This window comes from Oncorhynchus mykiss, chromosome 9, assembly GCF_057628025.1.
Source record: "Oncorhynchus mykiss isolate SJ-2025 chromosome 9, ASM5762802v1, whole genome shotgun sequence".
NCBI classification, from domain to species: domain Eukaryota; kingdom Metazoa; phylum Chordata; class Actinopteri; order Salmoniformes; family Salmonidae; genus Oncorhynchus; species Oncorhynchus mykiss.
The window spans coordinates 26,801,863-26,823,998 of record NC_143030.1 but is presented as its reverse complement, the minus strand read 5'-3'; the positions used below and the strand labels follow the sequence as shown (position 1 = coordinate 26,823,998).

At 45.2% G+C, this 22,136-nt stretch overlaps 1 protein-coding gene across 15 annotated transcripts in view; it reads left to right on the top strand.

The window, feature by feature from the left end:
• dhx15 (DEAH-box helicase 15) overlaps positions 1–22,136 on the top strand; it is a 36,184-nt gene continuing 14,048 nt past the window's right edge. For 4 of the 15 annotated variants that reach the window (XR_016483171.1, XM_090183842.1, XM_021615151.3 and 1 more), the window contains exons 1-7: positions 243–461; positions 1,534–1,598; positions 2,392–2,695; positions 3,435–3,628; positions 3,926–4,085; positions 6,137–6,355; positions 15,154–15,321. Coding sequence is in view for 11 of the 15 variants with exons in the window: in XM_090183842.1 (XP_090039968.1) it covers positions 1,567–1,598; positions 2,392–2,695; positions 3,435–3,628; positions 3,926–4,085; positions 6,137–6,355; positions 15,154–15,321 (1,077 nt within the window). In the remaining 4 variants the exon portion in view is untranslated. Of the gene's footprint in view, positions 1,599–2,391; positions 2,696–3,434; positions 3,629–3,925; positions 4,086–6,136; positions 6,356–15,153; positions 15,322–22,136 lie in introns of all 15 variants that reach the window. The other 11 variants (XR_016483172.1, XM_090183843.1, XM_021615153.3 and 8 more) reach the window with 5 other exon arrangements.

The following is a 22,136-nucleotide window of genomic DNA, read 5'->3' as shown; positions in this document are numbered from 1 at the left end:
ATGTATTAGGGGGAGGCTGAGTTTGGTGCAAGCCACAACATCCCCCAGACAGCTAACAACTGACTCCACGTCCACGGCAGCAGCTGTCCTTTACAATTCCCCGTGGCGCAAATATTTAAGTCGCAATATTTTGCTAATATAAAAACGTTATTTAATGTATCTGGCTCGACGAAACTCACGCTAAATTGCTGTTTTTCTGTCATTTACGCAGAGATATTAATGATGAGGTAAGTGCTTCCGGTCGCCATACTTGTGGTGCTTAACAATAGCAGCAGCACAGATAGAACAAGGACCGATTTCTAAATATATTTGGCAGAAGTGTGCAGAAATTGTATGGCATCTACCTACTTTTGTTCCTTATTGTGGATAGCTATTTATGTGTAAAACAAAAAATGTCGAAACGACATCGTTTGGGTTTGGGAGATTGTTATTCATCGAGTGAAAAGAGAGTCTTCTGATGGGTGTGTATAGGGAATAATAGGGAGAGGATCCTTTGTTTTCGTGTTTGATGGGCACTGCAGTGCAGGAGTTTTTTGGGGGGCTACAGCTAACGTCGCTCGCATGCTATCTAGCTAGATAAAATGTAAATGGCGAATGGACAAAACGTCCAGGGACGTGCATGCGGCGGAAAAGTATTCTAGTCTAGTTACGTTAGTTAGCTAGTCTTTTAAATAAACACGCAGTATAAGCTAACATAGCTAGGAAGCTCCTAAACCAGGCTAACGTTACAGAACAGTGCAAAATATGCATCATACATGCACGTGGGTAGCCTCCTGCGCGTGGCCATAAGGTAGGTAGGTAACTTAGGTATGTAGTTAGCTAGTTAGCATCCAGTCAGTAGTATTGCTAATGCTAACTAGACCGCTATCATGGCAAGTTAATAATGTTACCTAGTTATATTAGCTAACTATATTATTTGTGTTTTTAAACACAAGTGGCTAGCTGACATGTTTTGTTTTGGTTGAAACTACCCGAAAAGCCGTCTCTGTCCATGGGGTATGCCAGCAGCATACCACCCTGCATACCACTGCTGGCTTACTTCTGAAGCTAAGCAGGGTTGGTCCCTGGATGGGAGACTAGATGCTGCTGGAAGTGGTGTTGGAGACCCAGTAGGAGGCACCCTTTCCCTGGTCTAAAAAATATCCCAATGCCCCAGGGCAGTGATTGGGGACGTTAAACGGGTGTCTTGATTATTTTTGGCCACTAAAGATCCCATAGCACTTATTGTAAGAGTAGGGGTGTTAACCCCGGTGTCCTGGCTAAATGCCAAACTTGGCCTTCATAGCATCATGGCCACCTAATCACCCCCAGTTTACAATTGGCTCATTCATCCCCCTCCTCTCCCCTGTAACTATTCCCAAGGTCATTGCTGTAAATGAGAATGTGTTCTCAGTCAACTTACCTGGTAAAATATGGGTTAAAGAAACAGCGCACTGTTAACTAGCTAAGTCACAGACTATAATAATCTATAATCATTTATATAATCCCTAGCTATATAAAATGTCTCATTTTGTATACCATCTGATGATTCAGTTGTCAGAGGACATCAACGTGGTGCTGAAACACATGGCCAACTTTGTCAGAACAAGATTCATTCAGTAAGTCCTTTGCTATAATTGGGTACTGAAATGTCAACATTCTAGGCCCATAAGAACATGACACGAGTTCTGAAGGGTCAACTGGTGTGTGTGTGTATGTATGTACCCAAGCCGACATGATGTCCTAGGAAATAGTGTAGTTGCTCATGACACAGGCTACATTGCTAAGACCAGTTTTTGCTTTATGCCAATTCTTCAAATGGAGTCTTCAACATTGGTCTCATCAAAGAATGAAATCAATACTTTGGTTCTTGGGTGCAGACATGCATTGTAGCATAATAAAGATCTCGCCCCGCTACATTGCCACAACCCGTTTTAGCCTTTTGCCAGTTCATCAAATGGAGTCTTCAACATTGGTCTCATCAAAGAAGGAAATTCAATACTTTGGTTCTGGGGTGCAGACATGTGTTGTAGCATAATTAAAAGGAAATAAAGATATCACCCATTTGTAAAAGGAAAGTGTTCCCCTTTTGACTTGATATTTTAGCCTATTAATTTCTTTATTAATGTGACCTTTGCATGCAACACTTGATTACATCCTTCTGCAGCGTGAAAGGGAAATGCGCAGTAACCTTTTCATGTTATTTGAGGAAAAGGACATGACATAGCCGAGCCGCGGCACATTGTAGAATCTGAGCCGTCCTATTTCTGTGTTGGTTGTTGGGTTCATTCCATTTTGGAATGGTGATGGGAAAAGAGAAGGGAATGGGGCCTGGCCGATATAAAAAAATACATTTAAAAAAGAAGCTTTGTCTTGTCTGTCACACTACTCACATTCATGCCTCGACCACAGGCGAGACCGCGACAGGGACCGCGACGAGCGGTCGAAGGACAGGGACAGAGACCGGGATGCCAAGCCCTCTGGCATGGCCCTGAACCCGGCTGTTGGCAGCGCAGGCCTCTCCCACAAGCAGACGGCCATGCAGCAGCAAATCAACCCATTCACCAACCTGCCCCACACGCCACGTTACTACGAGATCCTGAAGAAGAGGCTACAGCTGCCAGTGTGGGAGTACAAGGAGCGCTTCAACGACATCCTGGGACGCCACCAGAGTTTCGTGCTCGTCGGAGAGACGGGCTCCGGCAAGACCACGCAGGTAAGCAGGACAAGGGGTAGAGGATTTACAATCATTTATGTTGAGACGGAATGTATCTATTAAATGCTCTCCAAGCAATATATCATTGTATTCACGAACAGACAGTAACACAGCCGAGAAAAGCCAACTGATAACTCAATACTGTTTCCTATGAGATGCCTTGATGCCCTCACACACTTTCCCGTTATTTTCAAATGAATCTTGCTGCTGTGACTCATCTCCTTTCCCCCCATCTTGATTTGTTGAAATGTTAAATGCAGAGTGTGTGTTTCCCTTCCCCGTAGCAAAGAGGTTGCTTGCCACTGACGGGCACTCATCCGAGCACAAGGCTAATCCGGCAGAAGAAACAGTTTCTAACTTTAGGCTGCTCTTAGCAGGTCCCCTCGTCTTTTGAACAGTGAGCGGGGGGATCCCCACCGGGAGTGCCTATCAGCAGAAAGCTGGCAGACTGTCTAATACAAGCTATCATCTCAACTTCTCTGGAGCTCGCAGTTGATTATCAGAGAGTGGAAGTGATCGGGGATGGTGGCATGGGGTTTACAGACAGTAACTGGCCGTTTTATTCTTTGGTCTCCAAAACATTCATTTTTTTGACTTAAAGTTATCTTCAGTGCAATTTTGTAAAGCGCTTTTGATTGGTATTGGTTTGGTTGCTGATTTGTGGAAGGTCAAGGGATTCTAAAAGTGAGTGTGGTTGAGTAACTTCTTCCTCTCGCTATCTCCCCCTCTCTCTCCTCAGATCCCCCAGTGGTGTGTGGACATGGTTAAGGGGTTGGGCGGACCTAAGAAGGCAGTGGCCTGTACCCAGCCCAGGAGGGTGGCAGCCATGAGCGTGGCCCAGAGGGTGGCCGACGAGATGGACGTCATGCTGGGCCAGGAGGTCGGTTACTCCATTCGATTCGAGGACTGCAGCTCGGCCAAGACCTTCCTCAAGTAAGTGCCAGTCTCTACTGAAGTTGAACTGCCAAAGATACTGTTTTATTTCACTGGGGTTCAGTGGGGTGCTTCGAAGGATATGTTTTCCATTGAAAAATGTATTGCTATCTGAACATTTGGCATGTTCAGATAGTACCTCCCTATTTTTTTGCTGTTAGAAAAAAAAAGTTAGATTTAAAATATTCTTTACAAGAGAGAACTGGCTAATTTGGCAGTACACAGTTAGCAGTTAAATTGTTCGACGAAAATGTCCACTTTAAAGACTTACCTGTTGTGTTTCCTCCCTCGGTGCAGGTACATGACAGACGGTATGTTGCTGCGGGAGGCCATGAACGACCCTCTGCTGGAGCGCTACGGCGTCGTCATCCTGGACGAGGCCCACGAGAGAACACTTGCCACAGACATCCTCATGGGCGTCCTCAAAGAGGTGGTCCGACAGAGGTCAGACCTCAAGGTACACGTCAAATCCTCATACCCCTGGGTGCAATGTACTGAACCTTGCAAGTAGAGATGTCCTGAACAGAGCTGACCTTATTTGTACTTGACTCTACTTGTCAGAGGAGCATGTCAGTTCTATGGTGTGTTTCTATCTAAATGTTTCCTAACTTTGTGCACCCCTTGAAAGTGATCTGATCCGTGCCAGGTGAATGCAACCCTGGCCTTGCCAAGTTTCCACTCGCCAGTCTACATTCACAGCATCTCATAGAGTCATGCCACAGAGTTTCTAAATCCAAAGGTGGGAAAAAAACGTTTTTATGGTTTAAGAAGTCAGTGAGAGAAGTGAAAAATTCTTCCTTATTTGTTCATTTTCTCGATTTCTAAAGGCACAAGCCAGTGTCTCAAGTAGCTGAACCTGTCGTTACTACAACCTTGTGAAAGTGACAAACTGACACGTTTTCATTTGAATCAAAAACAACTTTATATCGGAAGAGTGCGTTTGATTTCATGGCCGCAGTTCGACACAACCATCAGACCTATGACATGTTTCTGCGCATGAGCTTAGCTAACTAACGTCACCATGACATCGTCTACAAGTGATCAGGGATTTCTATTGGAGAAGCAGTTTCTGTTGTGTTCTTTACTGCTTCTCAAAGCCCTGTACCGTCTGATCCTCATGACTTCTCCTCAGCTCACTCTCCTAAACTCAAATCCTACCTCTGACCTAGTCCTCTATCCTTCATGAGAGCCTGCCTCTCTGTGTGCACACACCTGGTTGTGTACACACACACTCAATTATTACTCCCCCCCCCCCCCCCCCCCCCCTAAAAAGCCTCAGTGTGGCAGTCTCTCCACGGGCTGACTGCTATGTGTCTATTGAAGAAAAGACAAACGTCAGCCATTCAGCTCAGAAATGCACGGCGAGTCTCCTCTGCGGCAGAACTGAGATTGCTGCCCGGGTCAGCCCATTTAAGAGAATCAGACAGGGATGGGTGGGGTGGGAGTTCAGTTTTTATAGGCCGAATGTGCCGGACACAATTCTCATAAAACAGATGGGTAATGACTAGTTGTTGTCAGGGACGGCATCAAAGGTTACACACGTGTTCAGGGACTTTTAAATAAGGTCTAGGTTAGTGGCAATGATCGTACCGGCCCTGCTCATGTCCCTCTTCCCAGTCTCCCTCCTCTCCCAAATTTGAAGTGTAATTTGCCTTGATTAAGAGGAATTATAATGTCTTGTTATGCGTAAAGCGAAGTAGCGCATAGACCGTGGACCGAAATATTTGAGAGTGAAAATGGGAGAGCAGAGAGGCGCGCCGCCCACCATCAGAATTTTAATGTGCTTAATGGGCCCTAGGGGAGAACATGGTGTGCCCGCGAGACTTATCCGGGCAGTGAGCGTTGTGATCCTCATGGGTCAGGGGCTCTGTCCTCCTGTGATATGTCCACCATTTTGTTTCCTCTCACTTGGCCAGGGTCCAATCTACACTCTCTTTCTGGCTCACGCCCGCTTCCTATTCTCCTGCATAGAGGGTATCTATTATGTTTCCTATTTCTTTTTTTTTAGCGCATTTTGCCTTGTCATTATGGGGTATTTGTGTGTAGATTGATGATCATTATTGTTTATTTAGTCCAGGGGTCTGAATACTTTCCCAATGTATTGTATGTTCTACGTCCTAGGCCTTATCCATTTCATCAGTCACATGTGTTACTATCACTCTTAACTACCCTGAGGTGAGACTACACCAGACCCTACCATTCGTCAACTTCTAAATACTCCTACCTTAACCTTTATCTACCTACGCTATACTATCGCCGCTGTCCCCTGGTTATATGTAAGCTCCTCTCTTCACAGTATTGCTCCTGCTAAAAGCTGCTGTTTCGGGTTGCCCTTAGACACTGATCTAAGATAACACTAATCAGAATCTGAACCATTAGGCCAAACTATAATCTAGAACTCTGATCAGTGTCTAGGGGCAACGAAATCCTATAGCATCATATAACCCCATCGGCAGCCATTTTCTCTTCCCATTCCACCTCTCAACACCCTGTCCTTTGTCTCATCAGGTCATCGTCATGAGCGCCACGCTGGATGCCGGCAAGTTCCAGGTGTACTTTGACAGCTGTCCGCTGCTGACCATCCCTGGACGCACGCACCCGGTAGAGATCTTCTACACGCCGGAACCTGAGAGGGACTACCTGGAGGCAGCCATCCGCACCGTTATCCAGATCCACATGTGTGAAGAGGAGGAGGGCGACTGTCTGCTCTTCCTCACTGGACAAGAGGTAGGTCCTTTTCTGCCACCATTCCAGCGTTTCGCATGCGCACAACTGAGATGATCAATGCTTAGATCAAGAGAGGTATTGAATGCATGTGGCCTTTCCTGTTTGGAACATTACCCTGGTAAGAGGGAAAAAAAGACAATGTCCCAGATTTTGCCTGCCCCATGAATCCTTGAAATTTCACTCCTAAAAATGTTGTATACTAATGTGTAATGGAGGGCGAGGTTTATGCCCATAATGATGAATTTGGTCACAGCTGGGCGGGTGCACGCCTGCCTGCCTTCCCCCAGAAACATCTGTCTGCCTCCCAGTTCACGAGTGGGAGAGGCAGCCTGTCTCAGGGCTCAGCAGTGCCACACTATTATTCTCACCATTCTCTCCCTACGTAATGTAACAGTTCGTGTAGCTTATGGTTGTGACATGGGAACTAATTAAGTGAGGTTTGTATGATTGCAACCCTAGACTGAGTTTAAAGGGATACTTGGACATATTGGCAAGGAAACCCTTTATCTACTTCCTCAGAGTCAGATTAACTTGTGGATACCAATTGTATGTCTGGGCTCCCAAGTGGTGCAGCGGTCAAAGGCATTGCATCTCCGTGCAAGAGGCGTCACTACAGTCCCTGGTTCGAATCCAGGGTGAATCATATCCGGCCGTGATTGGGAGTCCCATAGGGAGGCGCCCAATTGGCCCAGCGTCGTCCGGGTTTGGCCGGGGGAAAGGCACTCATTGTAAATAATAATTTGTTCTAAACTGACTTGCCTAGTTAAATGAAAAAAGATGTCTCTGTGTCCAGTTTAAACGACGTTAGAGGTAGTTTTGCGAGCCAAGGCTAACTAGCAATAGCACAATGACTGGAAGTCTATGGGAACAGTTAGTTAGAAATTGTGCTAACGCTACTGAGCAACTTTCTTCAAACTGCATGCAGAGAAATAGAAATGGTATGCACAAGTTTATCTGACTCTGGGGAAGTAGGCTAGATAAATCTTAAGTATCCTTCGTGACCGAGCGTGAATGTTAATGTGCCTGGAGTTTCTCATTTTGAATGTATGGATTCCCTTAAGTTAGCGCCACGTCATCATCCAGCGTAGCCATCTTTAAAAAATAAATCATATCTGCCGAGGGCTCACCCAGTCAGATAATATGGCAGCCTATTCATTAACGGCAGTCATTTGTCATTCATCGGCGGGACGGCACTACCGCGCATCTACATCCGTTTTTATTTGCAGATGCCGGATCGATGCCTGGTTCGTTATGGTAGGGATGAAGTCACAGAGGAGCATTGTATTTGAAGTGGTATCCTTCAAGGGGCTGGTAGATTAGATTAGTGGTGTTCCAGCCACTCAGACAGCCAGGGAACAGCATTGGCCTCCCCTCGTTGAATGTGCAGAGGAGAAGAGAATATTTGCGGGAAATGCGTTAAACATTGATACGTCTCTTGCTGAGTATCCACCCCCATTGCCACCTCCCCTAGCTCAATAACGCTGAACGCGTCAGGGTGTCAAGCTGCCGAGGCAAAGCAAGCAGTGCAGTCAGCGAGCACTCCCATGGTGAGTTCATTAACACTTTCCTAATTGGGTTAAAGAAGTCGATGTGAGGTAGCTCTGGAGGAGATGGGCGTTAAAATAGTGCCTCCCCGGAGCGCATCTCAACCTCTCGTCATCCCGCAACTTTGATGTTGACTAATGATCGGGTACGCAGATCTGCAACGTAGTTCTGTCTTTGAGGTAAAGCTGTTTTCATTTATGACAAATGAAAAGCGAAGGGGGCGGGTTCCTTTCCCTCCCAAGTATTTGGGGGAGATTGTCTGTTTTTTAATGGTTCGCGGCAGGGACAAACTCAAACTCCCCAAAAAAGAGAGGCAAAACTTATCACAGCTGCCTCGCCCTGATAAGTCCCACCATTTAAGCTGCCCCCTCAGCGGTTCACTTCAAAACGTAAAGATTCGCCCGGGCCTCTGCTAATTAAGTGGACCGAGGCGAGTGCCTAATTGAGTCTGGTTAGGTGCCTGGTGCTCCACCGCATCGCTCCTGGGGTCGCGTGGGCCGGCTGGTGTGCAGGTTCTCACAGTTGGCTGGCCGCCCCGCTGTGCACGCGCTCCATTTCTCTTCGGGCACTGGCACACCAGCTCAATCCCGGCGCCTTGGCAACGGCGTCCACTTTTCATGACAGCTGCTGCATCCAGAGGGTTGATGGTCTATTAATACCCAGGCTAATTTTACCAATCTATTCATTACTCTTTTCCACTCTAACTTGTCAACGTGTTGATTACATGGCCATCGGTGGGATGGATTTGACTTGTGTAGTGAGTGAACACAGCAGGGAAAAATTGGGCTAGGAATGCATTACTGTCTGCAAACAAAGTCCACAAATACAAAGAGAGATCCTAGCTGAGGCTCCCTATGTTTTTGTGTTTTACTCAATCGGGACAAAACCTTGCCAGTTCTTACCCTGAGTAAAGTAAATGCCACGTAAAGAGTAAACGCTCCAGGTCAAAGGAGAGCATCTGTTCTACTGGGTATCTCTAGGTTGCAGTCAGTGTCACATTGTGGCTTTGGTATGACTATAAAATATGGTTCCCATAATTTCAGAATACATCAAGCCCCTATACCCCTTCCTGCCCCAGCCCCCGTCTCCTTCGCACTCCAATAAAACATTTATTTTAATCTGTAAGTGCTAATTGTCACGTGACCCCGAAACAAACTATAGAAGGAGCTGCACAGTTCCCTAGGGCCTGAAGGTGGAGCAACAGCACAGGCTGTGACCGTTTACATGTTGGTGTTCTTGTTTAAAAGGAAGATAGCAGAATTAGGTTTCTTTTAAACATTCTGATTGGTTTCATCCTTCCAACTAAAAGTCCCAATACGACATATCAATTTTAAGCGTTTCGGAAAAGTGATGTCAAGAGGAGAACACACAACAGGAGTGAAGCCATTGTCCACATAAGACGGTAAAGACCCACATCAGAGAGTCGTCATTGTTTTTGAAAAAATTATTTTTGGCACTCTGAATAAAGCCAACTTATCATCTGACCATATCCTGTGATTTCTTTATTCTATATCAGATAAAAATGTTTTTTTTTTAATCACTTTTACAGCACACAGGCTTTTAGCATTGCCCCTTTTACAGCCCTATTACCTACCCACTAACAGCTTTGAAACATCGAAGTATTCAGATCCCTTCACTTTTTCCACATTTTGTTGCGTTACAGCCGTGTTCTAAAATGAATTAAGTAAAACATTATCCTCATCAATCTGCACACCCCATGCTGACAAAGCAAAAACAGGTTTTTAGAAACAGGTTTTTAGAAATGTTTGCAAATGTATAAAAAACCTTTGCTATGAGACTCGAAATTGAGCTCCGGTGCATCCAGTTTCCATTGATGATTCTTGAGATGTTTCTACAACTTGGAGTCCACCTGTGGTAAATTCAATTGATTGGACATGATTTGGAAAGGCACATACCTGTCTATAAAAGGTCCCACAGTTGACTGTGCATGTCAGAGCAAAAACCAAACCATGAGGTTGAAGGAATTGTCCGTAGAGCTCCGAGACAGGATTGTGTCGAGGCCCAGATCTGGGGAAGGCTACCAATTATTTTTTTTCTGCATTGAAGGTCCCCATGAACACAGTGGCCTCCATCATTCTTAAATGGAAGAAGTTTGGAACCACCAAGACTCTTTGGAACCACCAAACTGGGCAATCGGGGGAGAAGGGCTTTGGTCAGGGAGGTGACCAGGAACCCAATGGTCACTCTGACAGAGTTTCTGTGGAGAACCTTCCAGAAGGACAACCATCTTTGAAACACTCCACCAATCAGGCCTTTATTGTAGAGTGGCCAGATGGAAGCCACTTGGAGTTTGCCAAAAGGCAGCTAAAGGACTCTCAGACCATGACTAACCAGATTCTCTAGTCTGGTGAAATATTGAACTCTTTGGCCTGAATGCCAAGCGTCACGTCTGGAGGAAACCTGTCACCGTCCCTACGGTGAAGCATGGTGGTGGCAGCACCATGCTGTGGGGGATGTTTTTCAGCTGCAGTGACTGGGAGACTAATCAGGAATGAGGGAAAGGTGAACGGAGCAAAGTACAGAGAGATCCTTGATGAAAACCTGCTCCAGATCGCTCAGGACCTCAGACTGGGGCCAAGGTTCACCTTCCAACAGGACAACAACCCTAAGCACACAGCCAAGACAACAAAGCAGTGGCTTTGGGACAAGTCTCAATGTCCTTGAGGGGCCCAGCCAGAGCCTGGACTTGAACCCGATCAAACATCTTTGGAGAGACCTAAAAATAGCTTTGCAAGCGAAGCTCCCCATCCAACCTGACAGAGCTTGAGAGAATCTGGAGAGAAGAATGGGAGAAACTCCCCGAATACAGGTGTGCCAAGCTTGTAGCGTCATACCCAAGAAGACTCAAGGCTGTAATCGCTGCCAAAGGTGCTTCAACAAAGTACTGAGTAAAGGGTCTGAATACCTATGTAAATGTGCAATTTTACCAGATTTTTGCTGCTTTGTCATTATGGGGTATTGTTTGTAGATTTGATAAGGGGGGAAAACAATTCATTCCATTTTAGAATAAGGCTGTAACTTAACAAAATGTAGAATAGGTCAAGGTGTCTGAATACTTTACGAATGCACTGTATTAGCAGTACAACACATCAGCATTTATTGTACTGTTACACAAAGTCAAAATGAACCTTTACCATCATAGACATTGAACATCTATAACCAAACTGTTGTTGGGTGATGGTAGCTATAGCTAGCCACATGCTAACCTGAGTACTAACGTTACTAGCAGTAGTAACAGTAAATCCAGGTGTAATGGCTAACACAAACATCAGCCACCATGATATCCTGCAAGTTACAGTTGAAGTCAGAAGTTTACATACACCGTAGCCAAATACATTCTAACTCAGTGTTTCACAATTCCTGACATTTAATCCTAGTAAAAATTCCCTGTCTTAGGTCAGTTAGGATCACCACTTTATTTTAAGAATGTGAAATGTCAGAATAATAGTAGAGAGACGGATTTATTTAAGCTTTTATTACTTTCATCACATTCCCAGTCGGTCAGAAGTTTACATAGACTCAATTAGTATTTGGTAGCATTGCCTTTAAATTGTTTAACTTGGGTCAAATGTTTTGGGTAGCCTTCCACAAGATTCCCACAATAAGTTGGGTGAATTTGGGCCCATTCCTCCTGACAGAACTGGTGTAACGGAGTCAGGTTTGTCGGCCTCCTTGCTCGCACACACCTTTTCAGTTCTGCCCACAAATGTTCTATAGGAATGAGGTCAGGGCTTTGTGGTGGCCACTCCAATACCTTGACTTTGTTGTCCTTACGCCATTTTGCCACAACTTTGGAAGTATGCTTGGGGTCATTGTCCATTTGGAAGAACCATTTGCCACCAAGCTTTAACTTCCTGACTGATGTTGATGATGTTGCTTCAATATATCCACATCATTTCCTGCCTCATGATGCCATCTATTTTGTGAAGTGCACAAAATAGTTAGTTTCTTTTTTAAATAATCTACTAGCAACATAACATGACAAAACTCTTTGGGCACTTTAGTACCTACTTTCCCCGATTCGCCTCTATCGCCGAAGCCACCAGCAGGCTGTTCCTCTCTTGACGTCAAAGCCGCAATGTGTTGTTGGTATGAGGTTTTAATGCATTAAATTCAAATTGTGAAAATAGAAGTGTATTCATTATTTTGTAAACTTTTGCATGAAGGCTGTTTAGCTGTTGTTAGATTTGTGGAATATATATATATGGAATATATATACAGTGGGGCAAAAAAGTATTTAGTCAGCCACCAATTGTGCAAGTTCTCCCACTTAAAAAGATGAGAGGCCTGTAATTTTCATCATAGGTACACTTCAACTATGACAGACAAAATGAGGGAAAAAAATCCAGAAAATCACATATTGTAGGATTTTTAATAAATTTATTTGCAAATTATGGTGGAAAATAAGTATTTGGTCAATAACAAAAGTTTATCTCAGTACTTTGTTATATACCCTTTGTTGGAATGACGGAGGTCAAACGTTTTCTGTAAGTCTTCACAAGGTTTTCACACACTGTTGCTGGTATTTTGGCCCATTCCCCCATGCAGATCTCTAGAGCAGTGATGTTTTGGGGCTGTTGCTGGGCAACACGGACTTTCAACTCCCTCCAACGATTTTCTATGGGGTTGAGATCTGGAGACTGGCTAGGCCACTCCAGGACCTTGAAATGCTTCTTACGAAGCCACTCCTTCGTTGCCCGGGCGGTGTGTTTGGGATCATTGTCATGCTGAAAGACCCAGCCACGTTTCATCTTCAATTCCCTTCCTGATGGAAGGAGGTTTTCACTCAAAATCTCACGATACATGGCCCCATTCATTCTTTCCTTTACACGGATCAGTCGTCCTGGTCCCTTTGCAGAAAAACAGCCCCAAAGCATGATGTTTCCACCCCCATGCTTCACAGTAGGTATGGTGTTCTTGGATGCAACTCAGCATTCTTTGTCCTCCAAACACGACGAGTTGAGTTTTTACCAAAAAGTTATATTTTCGTTTCATCTGACCATATGACATTCTCCCAATCTGCTTCTGGATCATCCAAATGCTCTCTAGCACGGGCCTGGACATGTACTGGCTTAAGCAGGGGGACACGTCTGGCACTGCAGGATTTGAGTCCCTGGCGTCGTAGTTTTTTATTTATTTTATTTTACCTTTATTTAACCAGGTAGGCAAGTTGAGAACAAGTTCTCATTTACAATTGCAACCTGGCCAAGATAAAGCAAAGCAGTTCGACAGATACAACGACACAGAGTTACACATGGAGTAAAACAAACATACAGTCAATAATACAGTATAAACAAGTCTATATACAATGTGAGCAAATGAGGTGAGAAGGGAGGTAAAGGCAAAAAAGGCCATGGTGGCAAAGTAAATACAATATAGCAAGTAAAACACTGGAATGGTAGTTTTGCAATGGAAGAATGTGCAAAGTAGAAATAAAAATAATGGGGTGCAAAGGAGCAAAATAAATAAATTAAATACAGTTGGGAAAGAGGTAGTTGTTTGGGCTAAATTATAGGTGGGCTATGTACAGGTGCAGTAATCTGTGAGCTGCTCTGACAGTTGGTGCTTAAAGCTAGTGAGGGAGATAAGTGTTTCCAGTTTCAGAGATTTTTGTAGTTCGTTCCAGTCATTGGCAGCAGAGAACTGGAAGGAGAGGCGGCCAAAGAAAGAATTGGTTTTGGGGGTGACTAGAGAGATATAGTAGTGTGTTACTGATGGTAGGCTTTGTTACTTTGGTCCCAGCTCTCTGCAGGTCATTCACCAGGTCACCCCGTGTGGTTCTGGGATTTTTGCTCACCATTCTTGTGATCATTTTGACCCCACGGGTTGAGATCTTGCGTGGAGCCCCAGATCGAGGGAGATTATCAGTGGTCTTGTATGTCTTCCATTTCCTAATAATTGCTCCCACAGTTGATTTCTTCAAACCAAGCTGTTTACCTATTGCAGATTCAGTCTTCCCAGCCTGGTGCAGGTCTACAATTTTGTTTCTGGTGTCCTTTGACAGCTCTTTGGTCTTAGCCATAGTGGAGTTTGGAGTGTGACTGTTTGAGGTTGTGGACAGGTGTCTTTAATACTGAAAACAAGTTCAAACAGGTGCCATTAATACAGGTAACGAGTGGAGTACAGAGGAGCCTCTTAAAGAAGAAGTTACAGGTCTGTGAGAGCCAGAAATCTTGCTTGTTTGTAGGTGACAAAATACTTATTTTCCACCATAATTTGCAAATAAATTAATTCAAAATCCTACAATGTGATTTTCTGGATTTTTTCTCTCTCATTTTGTCTGTCATAGTTGAAGTGTACCTATGAAAATTACAGGCCTCTCATCTTTTTAAGTAGGAGAACTTGCACAATTCCTGGCTGACTAAATACTTTTTTGCCCCACTGTATATATATATCTGGTGCAACCTTTCCTATAAGTATGAACATGAAAATGCAGTGGCTATCGCTTCAGTACGTTTTCTGGTCTTTTCATAGCTAACATTGTCCAATGTCTGGAGATAGGGGGAAAAAACAAGTGTGGTGTTTAAGTGTAGATATTCCAGGAATCATAGACACCTATCAGGCTATATAGTATTATGTAGGCTGTATATAAGCTTGTCACTTAGGGTTCTCGTGGGCATGGTCGATTGCAAAGTAATAGTCTTAATTATTCATGGGCCGTTTACCGATTTGATATGTTGCATTTGCTAACGTCACATTATGGCAGTCCGTACCATGTTGGTTTATTATATTCAGGCTGCCTAGTTCAGTCGGAGTCATAGCCTTTTGTCGTCTGTCATGTTTTCTTATTCCCCTGGTTGTTAAGTTTCTCTGTCTGGGAGCCCACTGGCTCTATAATGTTCAGCTCCACTAAACTGATCTGCCATGATTTGCCGCTGGTTATGCATCAGTGCAGCATTGTCATTTCACATTTCTCCTACAATATTGCGGTAAGGAATAATGAACCGTGTGTGTCTGTGTTCTCCTGATTGCTGCATTTGACAACACAGCCATGGGGAGCTCAACCAAGCACGCGGCAGTCCAGGTTTAATTTCCTCAGTCAGATGGAGAGATGGGCAGAACAAATGTTCTTCTTCTAACCCCTCCTCTCCCCTTCAGACCTTTTTCTCCCCATTGTCTCTCAAGGTGCTATTCAAACCAAGCCCCAGGTTACTGTGTGCCCAAATGCTTGCTCCTCGTCAGCCACCCTTCACCTGCCTGCCCATTTTTACTTTTTCCGCTTCATCTTTCAGGAAATCGACGAGGCCTGCAAGCGCATCAAGAGGGACATCGACGACCTGGGACACGACGCGGGGGACATCAAAATCATCCCGTTGTACTCGACGCTGCCGCCCCAGCAGCAGCAAAGGATCTTTGAGCCGCCACCACCCCGCAAGCCCAACGGAGCCATCGGGAGGAAGGTAAACGCCACTCGATTCACTCCTCAGCAGCACAGGGCATCCCAGCAACTCAATATCTCCCTTCCAGAGAGGGAGGGAGTGAAAGTGGGAGAAAGTGAGAGGGCTAAAGGAAGCGAGAAATGGAGAGTGGCAGAGAGACGGGGAAGTAGGTGGGTGGATATGGAGAGGGAGGAGTGGGAGGGGGGGTTAGAAAAACTGTTTTCCCGCTTCAGCTTTGGTGCAGGACTGACTCACACAACATATGCTGCTTTTGTCAGCATATGATTCCCTGCTCTAAAATATAACTGGGGTATTACTCACTCCCTCCATGCCTGAGGAAAGCACTGAAGCCACAGTCTTTTAATCTCTTGCACTCCTCTATTGGTTTTGCACAGCCTCTCTCTCAGAGAACAGAGGCCACAATCATCTGGTCTTCTCAGTGCCAGGGAAAGGCAGCATGCATTACTGGAACTTTGCTCATCTACAAAAGAATGTGTGAACATTCCCCTCTTCTTGTTCCCTTGTCCTGAACTGGTCCCACAGAGCAATGTACGGCCCTTCGACTTCATGTTCCATTATTAATACGGGCCGCAAACCTGTCCAGCGTTTTGTTTATGGCTCTGCGTTCAAACGAGCGCACTATAATCACAGCAGTGGAACCACCTGGACGGCCACGCTGTTGGCAAGGAATCTGATGGAATATCAAAACCCTGTCACACCGCCAGTAATTTGCGAACATTTGCCCCAACATCTGACTGGGATTTGATGAATGGCTCATTGTGTGCTGCCTACCCAATTGAGGCTTATTTGGCTGTCATTGGAGCCCCGAAAGATTATTGATGACTTATTTGGAATAATGAAGTCCCCGCCTGATCATTTTTATATATACAGTGCATTTGGAAAGTATTCAGACCCCTTGACTTTTTCCACATTTTGTTACATTAAAGCCTTGTTCTAAAATTGGTTTAATTGGGTTTTTTTCTCCTCTCATCAATCTACACACAATACCCCATATTTATTTAGCAAATGTATTAAAAATAAAAAACTGATATCACATTTACATTAGTATTCAGACCCTTTACTCAGTACTTTGTTGAAGCACCTTTGGCAGCGATTACAGCCTGGAGTCTTCTTGGGTATGACCCTTTAACCAAGGGACCCTTCATCCAACCTGTAATTGGGGAGTTTCTCCCATTCCTCTCTGCAAATCCTCTCAAACTCTGTCAGGTTGGATGGGGAGCATTGCTGCACGGCTATTTTCAGGTTTCTCCAGAGATGTTTGATCGTGTTCAAGTCCGGGCTCTGCCTGGACCACACAAGGACATTCAGAGACTTGTCCTAAAGCCACTCCTTCGTTGTCTTGGCTGTGTGCTTATGGTCGTTGTCCTGTTGAACCTTGGCCCCAGTCTGAGGTCCTGAGCGCTCTGGAGCAGGTTTTCATCAAGGATCTCTCTGTTCTTTGCTACGTTCATCTTTCCCTCAATCCTGACTAGTCTCCCGGTCCCTGCCACTGAAAAACATCCCCACAGCACCATGCTTCACTGTAGGTATGGTGCCAGGTTTCCTCAAGACGTGACGCTTGGCATTCAGGCCAAAGAGTTAAATCTTGGTTTCATCAGACCAGAGAAACTTGTTTCTCATCGTTTGAGGGTCTTTAGTAGGCTGTCATGTGCCTTTTACTGAGGAGTGGCTTCCATCTCGCCACTCTACCATAAAGGCCTGATTGGTGGAGTGCTGCAGAGATGGTTGTCCTTCTGGAAGGTTCTCCCATCTCCACAGAGGAACTCGATAGCTCTGTCAGAGTGACTATTGGGTTCACTTCCCTGACCAAGGCCCTTCTCTCCCGATTGCTCGGTTTGGCCGTGCGGCCAGCTCTAGGAAGAGTCTTGGTGGTTCCAAACTTCTTCCATTTAAGAATGATGGAACCCACTGTGTTCTTGGGGATCTTCAATGCTACAGACATTTTTTGGTAGCCTTCCCCAGATCTGTGCCTCGACACAATCCTGTCTCGGAGCTCTTCGAACAATTCCTTCAACCTCATGGCTTGGTTTTTGCTCTGAAATGCACAGTAAACTGTGGGACCTTATATAGACAGGTGTGCCTTTCCAAGTCATGTCCAATCTATTGAATTTAACACAGGTGGACTCCAATCAAGTTGTAAAAACATCACAAGGATGATCAATGGAAACAGGAAGCACCTGAGCTCAATTTCTAGTCTCAAAGCAAAGGGTCTGAATACTTATGTACATAAGGTATTTTTGTGTTTTGTTTTTAATACATTTGCAAACATTTCTAAACACTTGTTTTCACTTTGTCGTTATGGGGTGGTGTGTGTAGATTTGAGGGGAAAAAAACATATATTTAATCAGTTTTAGAATAAGGCTGTAACGTAACAAAATGTGAAAAAGGTTGAGGGGTCTGAGTACTTTCCGAAGGCAAGTCTAGGAAGGCTGCTGTCATCACGTTCCTTTCTACCGCTGCGGTTTGACCCACAGCATTTTGACAGGCCCCTCTTTTCCTGCTGTTCAAGACGAGTCGGATGAAATGCTTGCTCCGGCCTTCCTCGCTCACCCTCCCGGTGTGACATTATTTTATCTCTCTCCTCCACGTGTGTGTGTTTTGTGTAAAGGAGGCTCAACAGTTTGGCCTAAGCCAGGGCCTGGGATCTTTCCAAAGTTCAAACATCATCCCTGTGTTTGCTTGCGCTGTTCAAAGGGATGTTGACATGAAAGAAGGACACAGGCAGCACAGGGAGTGGTTTGGATGCCTGGTCCCAGGAGACGCCACCTCCACATCTTAGTAGATTGGGACGGGGTGTTTTGGATGGTTGGGAGAATTGGTAAGTGGCTGTAAATTTGCATTCAACAATTCTTTGAACAAAGAACCTCTTCCCAATATGCACTCTCAGCAGTGCCAGACTCCTCCCTGGTGTTTACAGACCGTCTCAACAGCGTGCTACCTTTCAGGTAGTTTTTTCTTCATGTTGTCCCCCATTCCTGGCCTGAAGGGACTGTCACATGGAGGTGAGCTGTTGTCGGTGTCTGAACTTACATTGCAAAAGGGAGAGTGAGGCTAGAATGACCGTGTAGGTCGCAATGATCATTGAACACCATATGACTTGCTTTCACTCAATGTCCAGGTTGATGAATATCATCAATTCTGGTCTCTCACTAAGCTTAATTGGTCAAGGGTCTTGAATGTAGCAGTGGCAGCCAATGGCATTTGTCTTGAATGGACAAAAGCATGCACAGAGTGAGTTTGGCCTTCTGTTGTCAGTCTGACGCCGTCAGTGGCTGAGCCTTAGCTGAGGTGAGATGTCACCCAAGCAAGTCCAAGGAGAGGCAATGAAAGAATTAAGGCTCCCGGCCTCTGCTGTCCCGCATGCTAATGGCTGCATTAAGCACTCCCTCCATTAACATAACTTGCTTGCCCGTCATGTCTCCCCAGAAAAGCCACTGATCTCCCATTTTAGAACATTTTAATGATTTAGTGTTGGAGCTTCAATTCACTGTGATTACTAGCAAAGACTTTAATCCCCCCTCTCCCTTTCAAAGTATCATCATTATGCGCTTTTGACAAATGGGCTCTTGTTTAGCGTTAGGTTTGTTTTCTATCATCCTCACGTGTGTGGATATCCCTTCAATAGTCAGCGACGCACGCCCGCTGGGATCCATTCCAGTAAGTCACTGATGTGGCAGGGCCCAAATTGTTCGAGGCGCCCTCCATTTTTACCAATCAAGGGAAGGTTTTATTTTTCAACAGGCGGTTCCTCCCAGAGGGTTGGAGTGAAAGATGGCCCCTGTTAGCCACAGTGCTCACCCCCTGCAGGTTAATAACCCAGAAATAATGCGCAGAGATGATGCTCTAATGATATTACTGATGAAAAGTCTGGAACGCTCAATACAGCTGACAGACAGACAGGAAGGAGCCGCACTGTGCTTCTCTGTGTAACAGGCCCCAGCCTCCAGACGCATTCTGAATCAATGCAGTCAATGAGAGGCCCTCCTATATGGTTATGAAATGTGAGGAGACAGGCTAGCTACTGTGGCAGCTGCTAAAGCACTGACTTACTCTTCCCTGACGTACAGGTCATTGGCCTAAACTGGTGGGAGTCATCCCATTGAACCTTTCACAGCTCCCTTTGAACAGGACACGAAGTGCTCCTTGCCACCCGTTCCTTTTGGGGAAATGTTGGCCGACATTGTTGTTTCCCAGAGATGATGGCCCAACCTGCCGGTCCATGCTAGGCTAGCCAACTTTGTTCAAGATTGCTTATCAGCTGGGTCATTGACTCAAAGAAGACGCAATTTCTCCACACCTACGGGTCACTGAATATGGCTAGGTGTTCTTAATGTCTTGAACTCTTTGCCAAGCAATTGGCTTTGGTTTAATTACAGCTTTGCTCTAGTTGTCAGCATGTAATTTTGTTTCAAAAGGTGGTTGATTCCTCTTAGTTCAAAGAGATCCCCTCAGACGTATTGTGAAGTGATACCTGCCACCGTTGATTCTTGCAATGCACCTCTAGTGTTCAATCCGATCAAGATGTACATCCCTCCCGAGGGGGAGGTGTAAACTAATCGAAGTGACCGTTGGCTAGGCCAGGCTGCCTTCTGACAGGTTTAAAATGGGTCGTCTTTGGCTGCTGCCTCTCTCCTCAGCATGAATAGAAAGCAGAATGCTTCTACTTCTAACGGCAGAATTACACAAGGCCAAGGGCTGGGCCCCCCAAAAATGTCCAAGACATTAATAACTAAACAGTCAGGCATTCTCTGGCTGGAGAGAAATCCTCGCTTAAAAGGTAGGATTTTGAAAAGCCTTTAAGGCTCACAGCTTTAGACAGCCAAACGAAACGGAGCTACGCAGGATGGGCGGCAAGTGCTCAGAATCTGTTTTGGACCCATATCGATGGATGATAATTCACAGAAGTATTTTTGTACCGGCAAATGTTTGATCAAGAGATGTGAAAGCATTAACGAAATGCATTCATATACAAGCCACATGTACACTAACAAATTAAGTACATGATTGGCAGATTTGTTAGAGGAAAGTGATGTTGTCTTTTTCCTTGGGAGAATGTTTCTCACGCCTGTCATTCGTTGTAAGGAAGTGTCTGTTCAATGCTTTTGGAGATTTAATGTAAATGGGCAACTTTCATTATTAGCATCTTTCCTGTGCTTGTAGTTGAACTGGTGTTACTTTTCTATATGAAAGAAGTGGCAGTGCACAGAATATGCAATGAAGCAATTTTATTACCACCCCCCTACATTATGCTGAGACATTGGAGTGGGAGTGGAAGTTCCCAGTACAGCAGGTTTCTGCCTGTCTGACTCCAGTCTCCAGTGCCATGGTGCACAACATAGTTCGAAGGGTTCTGGGGCCAATCAGGCTCTATCGTTACATAACGGGAACACCCCCCCAGCGGCGGTCAAGGCTCGCGTGAGAGCAGCTGCAGATCTGCCTTCCTCCCCTCCTCTCCTGTTTGTGTAAACGCCGACAGAGAGAGACCCATAGGGTGATGTGACTCATTTGATTTCGGTGCTCCGATTCAGCTGTCATTGCTCATAGACAGCCTTGCTATAGGGGATAATTGTAATAGAAAAAGATCTGGGACTGGGAAACGTGCAACTCCACAGCAGCTTCCCCGTTTGCGTTGATACCGCAACCCAAACGGCTTTTCATTTGTTATTTCTCTTCCTTCTCTCCCCTCCCTTACTCAGAATTTGTCTGCACCCTATTACATTTTAGGGAAAATAAATGTTGCAGCCGGGCCCTGATGCTTTGATCAACCGACGCACCCTTCTGACAGCTGAGGAGTGGGCTTTTTTTCCTCCTCGTCTCCCCTCTGCTTCTTCTAAGTATTACTATGTGTTACCTCGGAGGAATTTCTCCTAAAGAAACCCAGCTGTAATATTTCTAACATTTTACTTGGAAATGGGGAATCATAGGAAAAGAAAACCCCCTCCTTGGCTTTGAAGCGGTTGAAAACAAATCTCTGTTCTCATCACCTGCTCTAGTTTAGAGCCTCATTTTGCCGTGACTCATTTTTTGTGACTCTAAACATAATTGCCGCAATCCTCCGAGCTTATTAATTTTAATGCAACTTTGCTTCTATTTCGAGGTGGGTTTTGAGCACATCTCTGATTGCCGGAGTGAGTGATTTTAATTTGGTGGGCGCTCTCTTGCTGCCACATGACGCCTGCACCTTGGGGCGCATGAAACATCCGCGTGTTGCTTTGTTTGTTGAAGGCGTCAGGCTCCATTACTCAGAAAGCAAGTCAGAATTTGATTTCCTTTCATTTTTTCACCGCAACTTTCATTTTAATCTAAAACAAATTCCTCCAGTCTTGTCAGACTATAATCTCGGAGGATGAACGTCAACGTACACAGTGATTCTGAAAGAACTGCATTTTAAATGCAGGCCACCCGCTGGAAAAGGAACTATTACATCAATTATTTGTTGTAATTTTGAAGACCTGTGGGAGGGGCTTTTTGTAAGAGAGAAGATGACATCTCGTGGAGACTGGTAGCGTGCTGCGAGCTGACAGCGGCACCCCCCCTCCAAAAAGAGCAGTGGTAATACATGTGGAAGGGACACTCAGCGGCGAGGCAGCCCGCTGCAGTTTGCAGACGCCTCATTCGACTTGATTGCAACAACTGTTGCAGTACTCCCCTGTTGGGTCCTATTAGACAGTGTGTCTGCGATGGGCCATGGAAGTGTCTGCAGAACTTAATTCATTCAGATGTTGATGCGTGCTCGCTGTAGAAGTGTAGTGACTTGAGTTTTGAGCAGTGTCTCCACTAAAGGGGGATTTGTATGGGGCCACAAATGAACTATT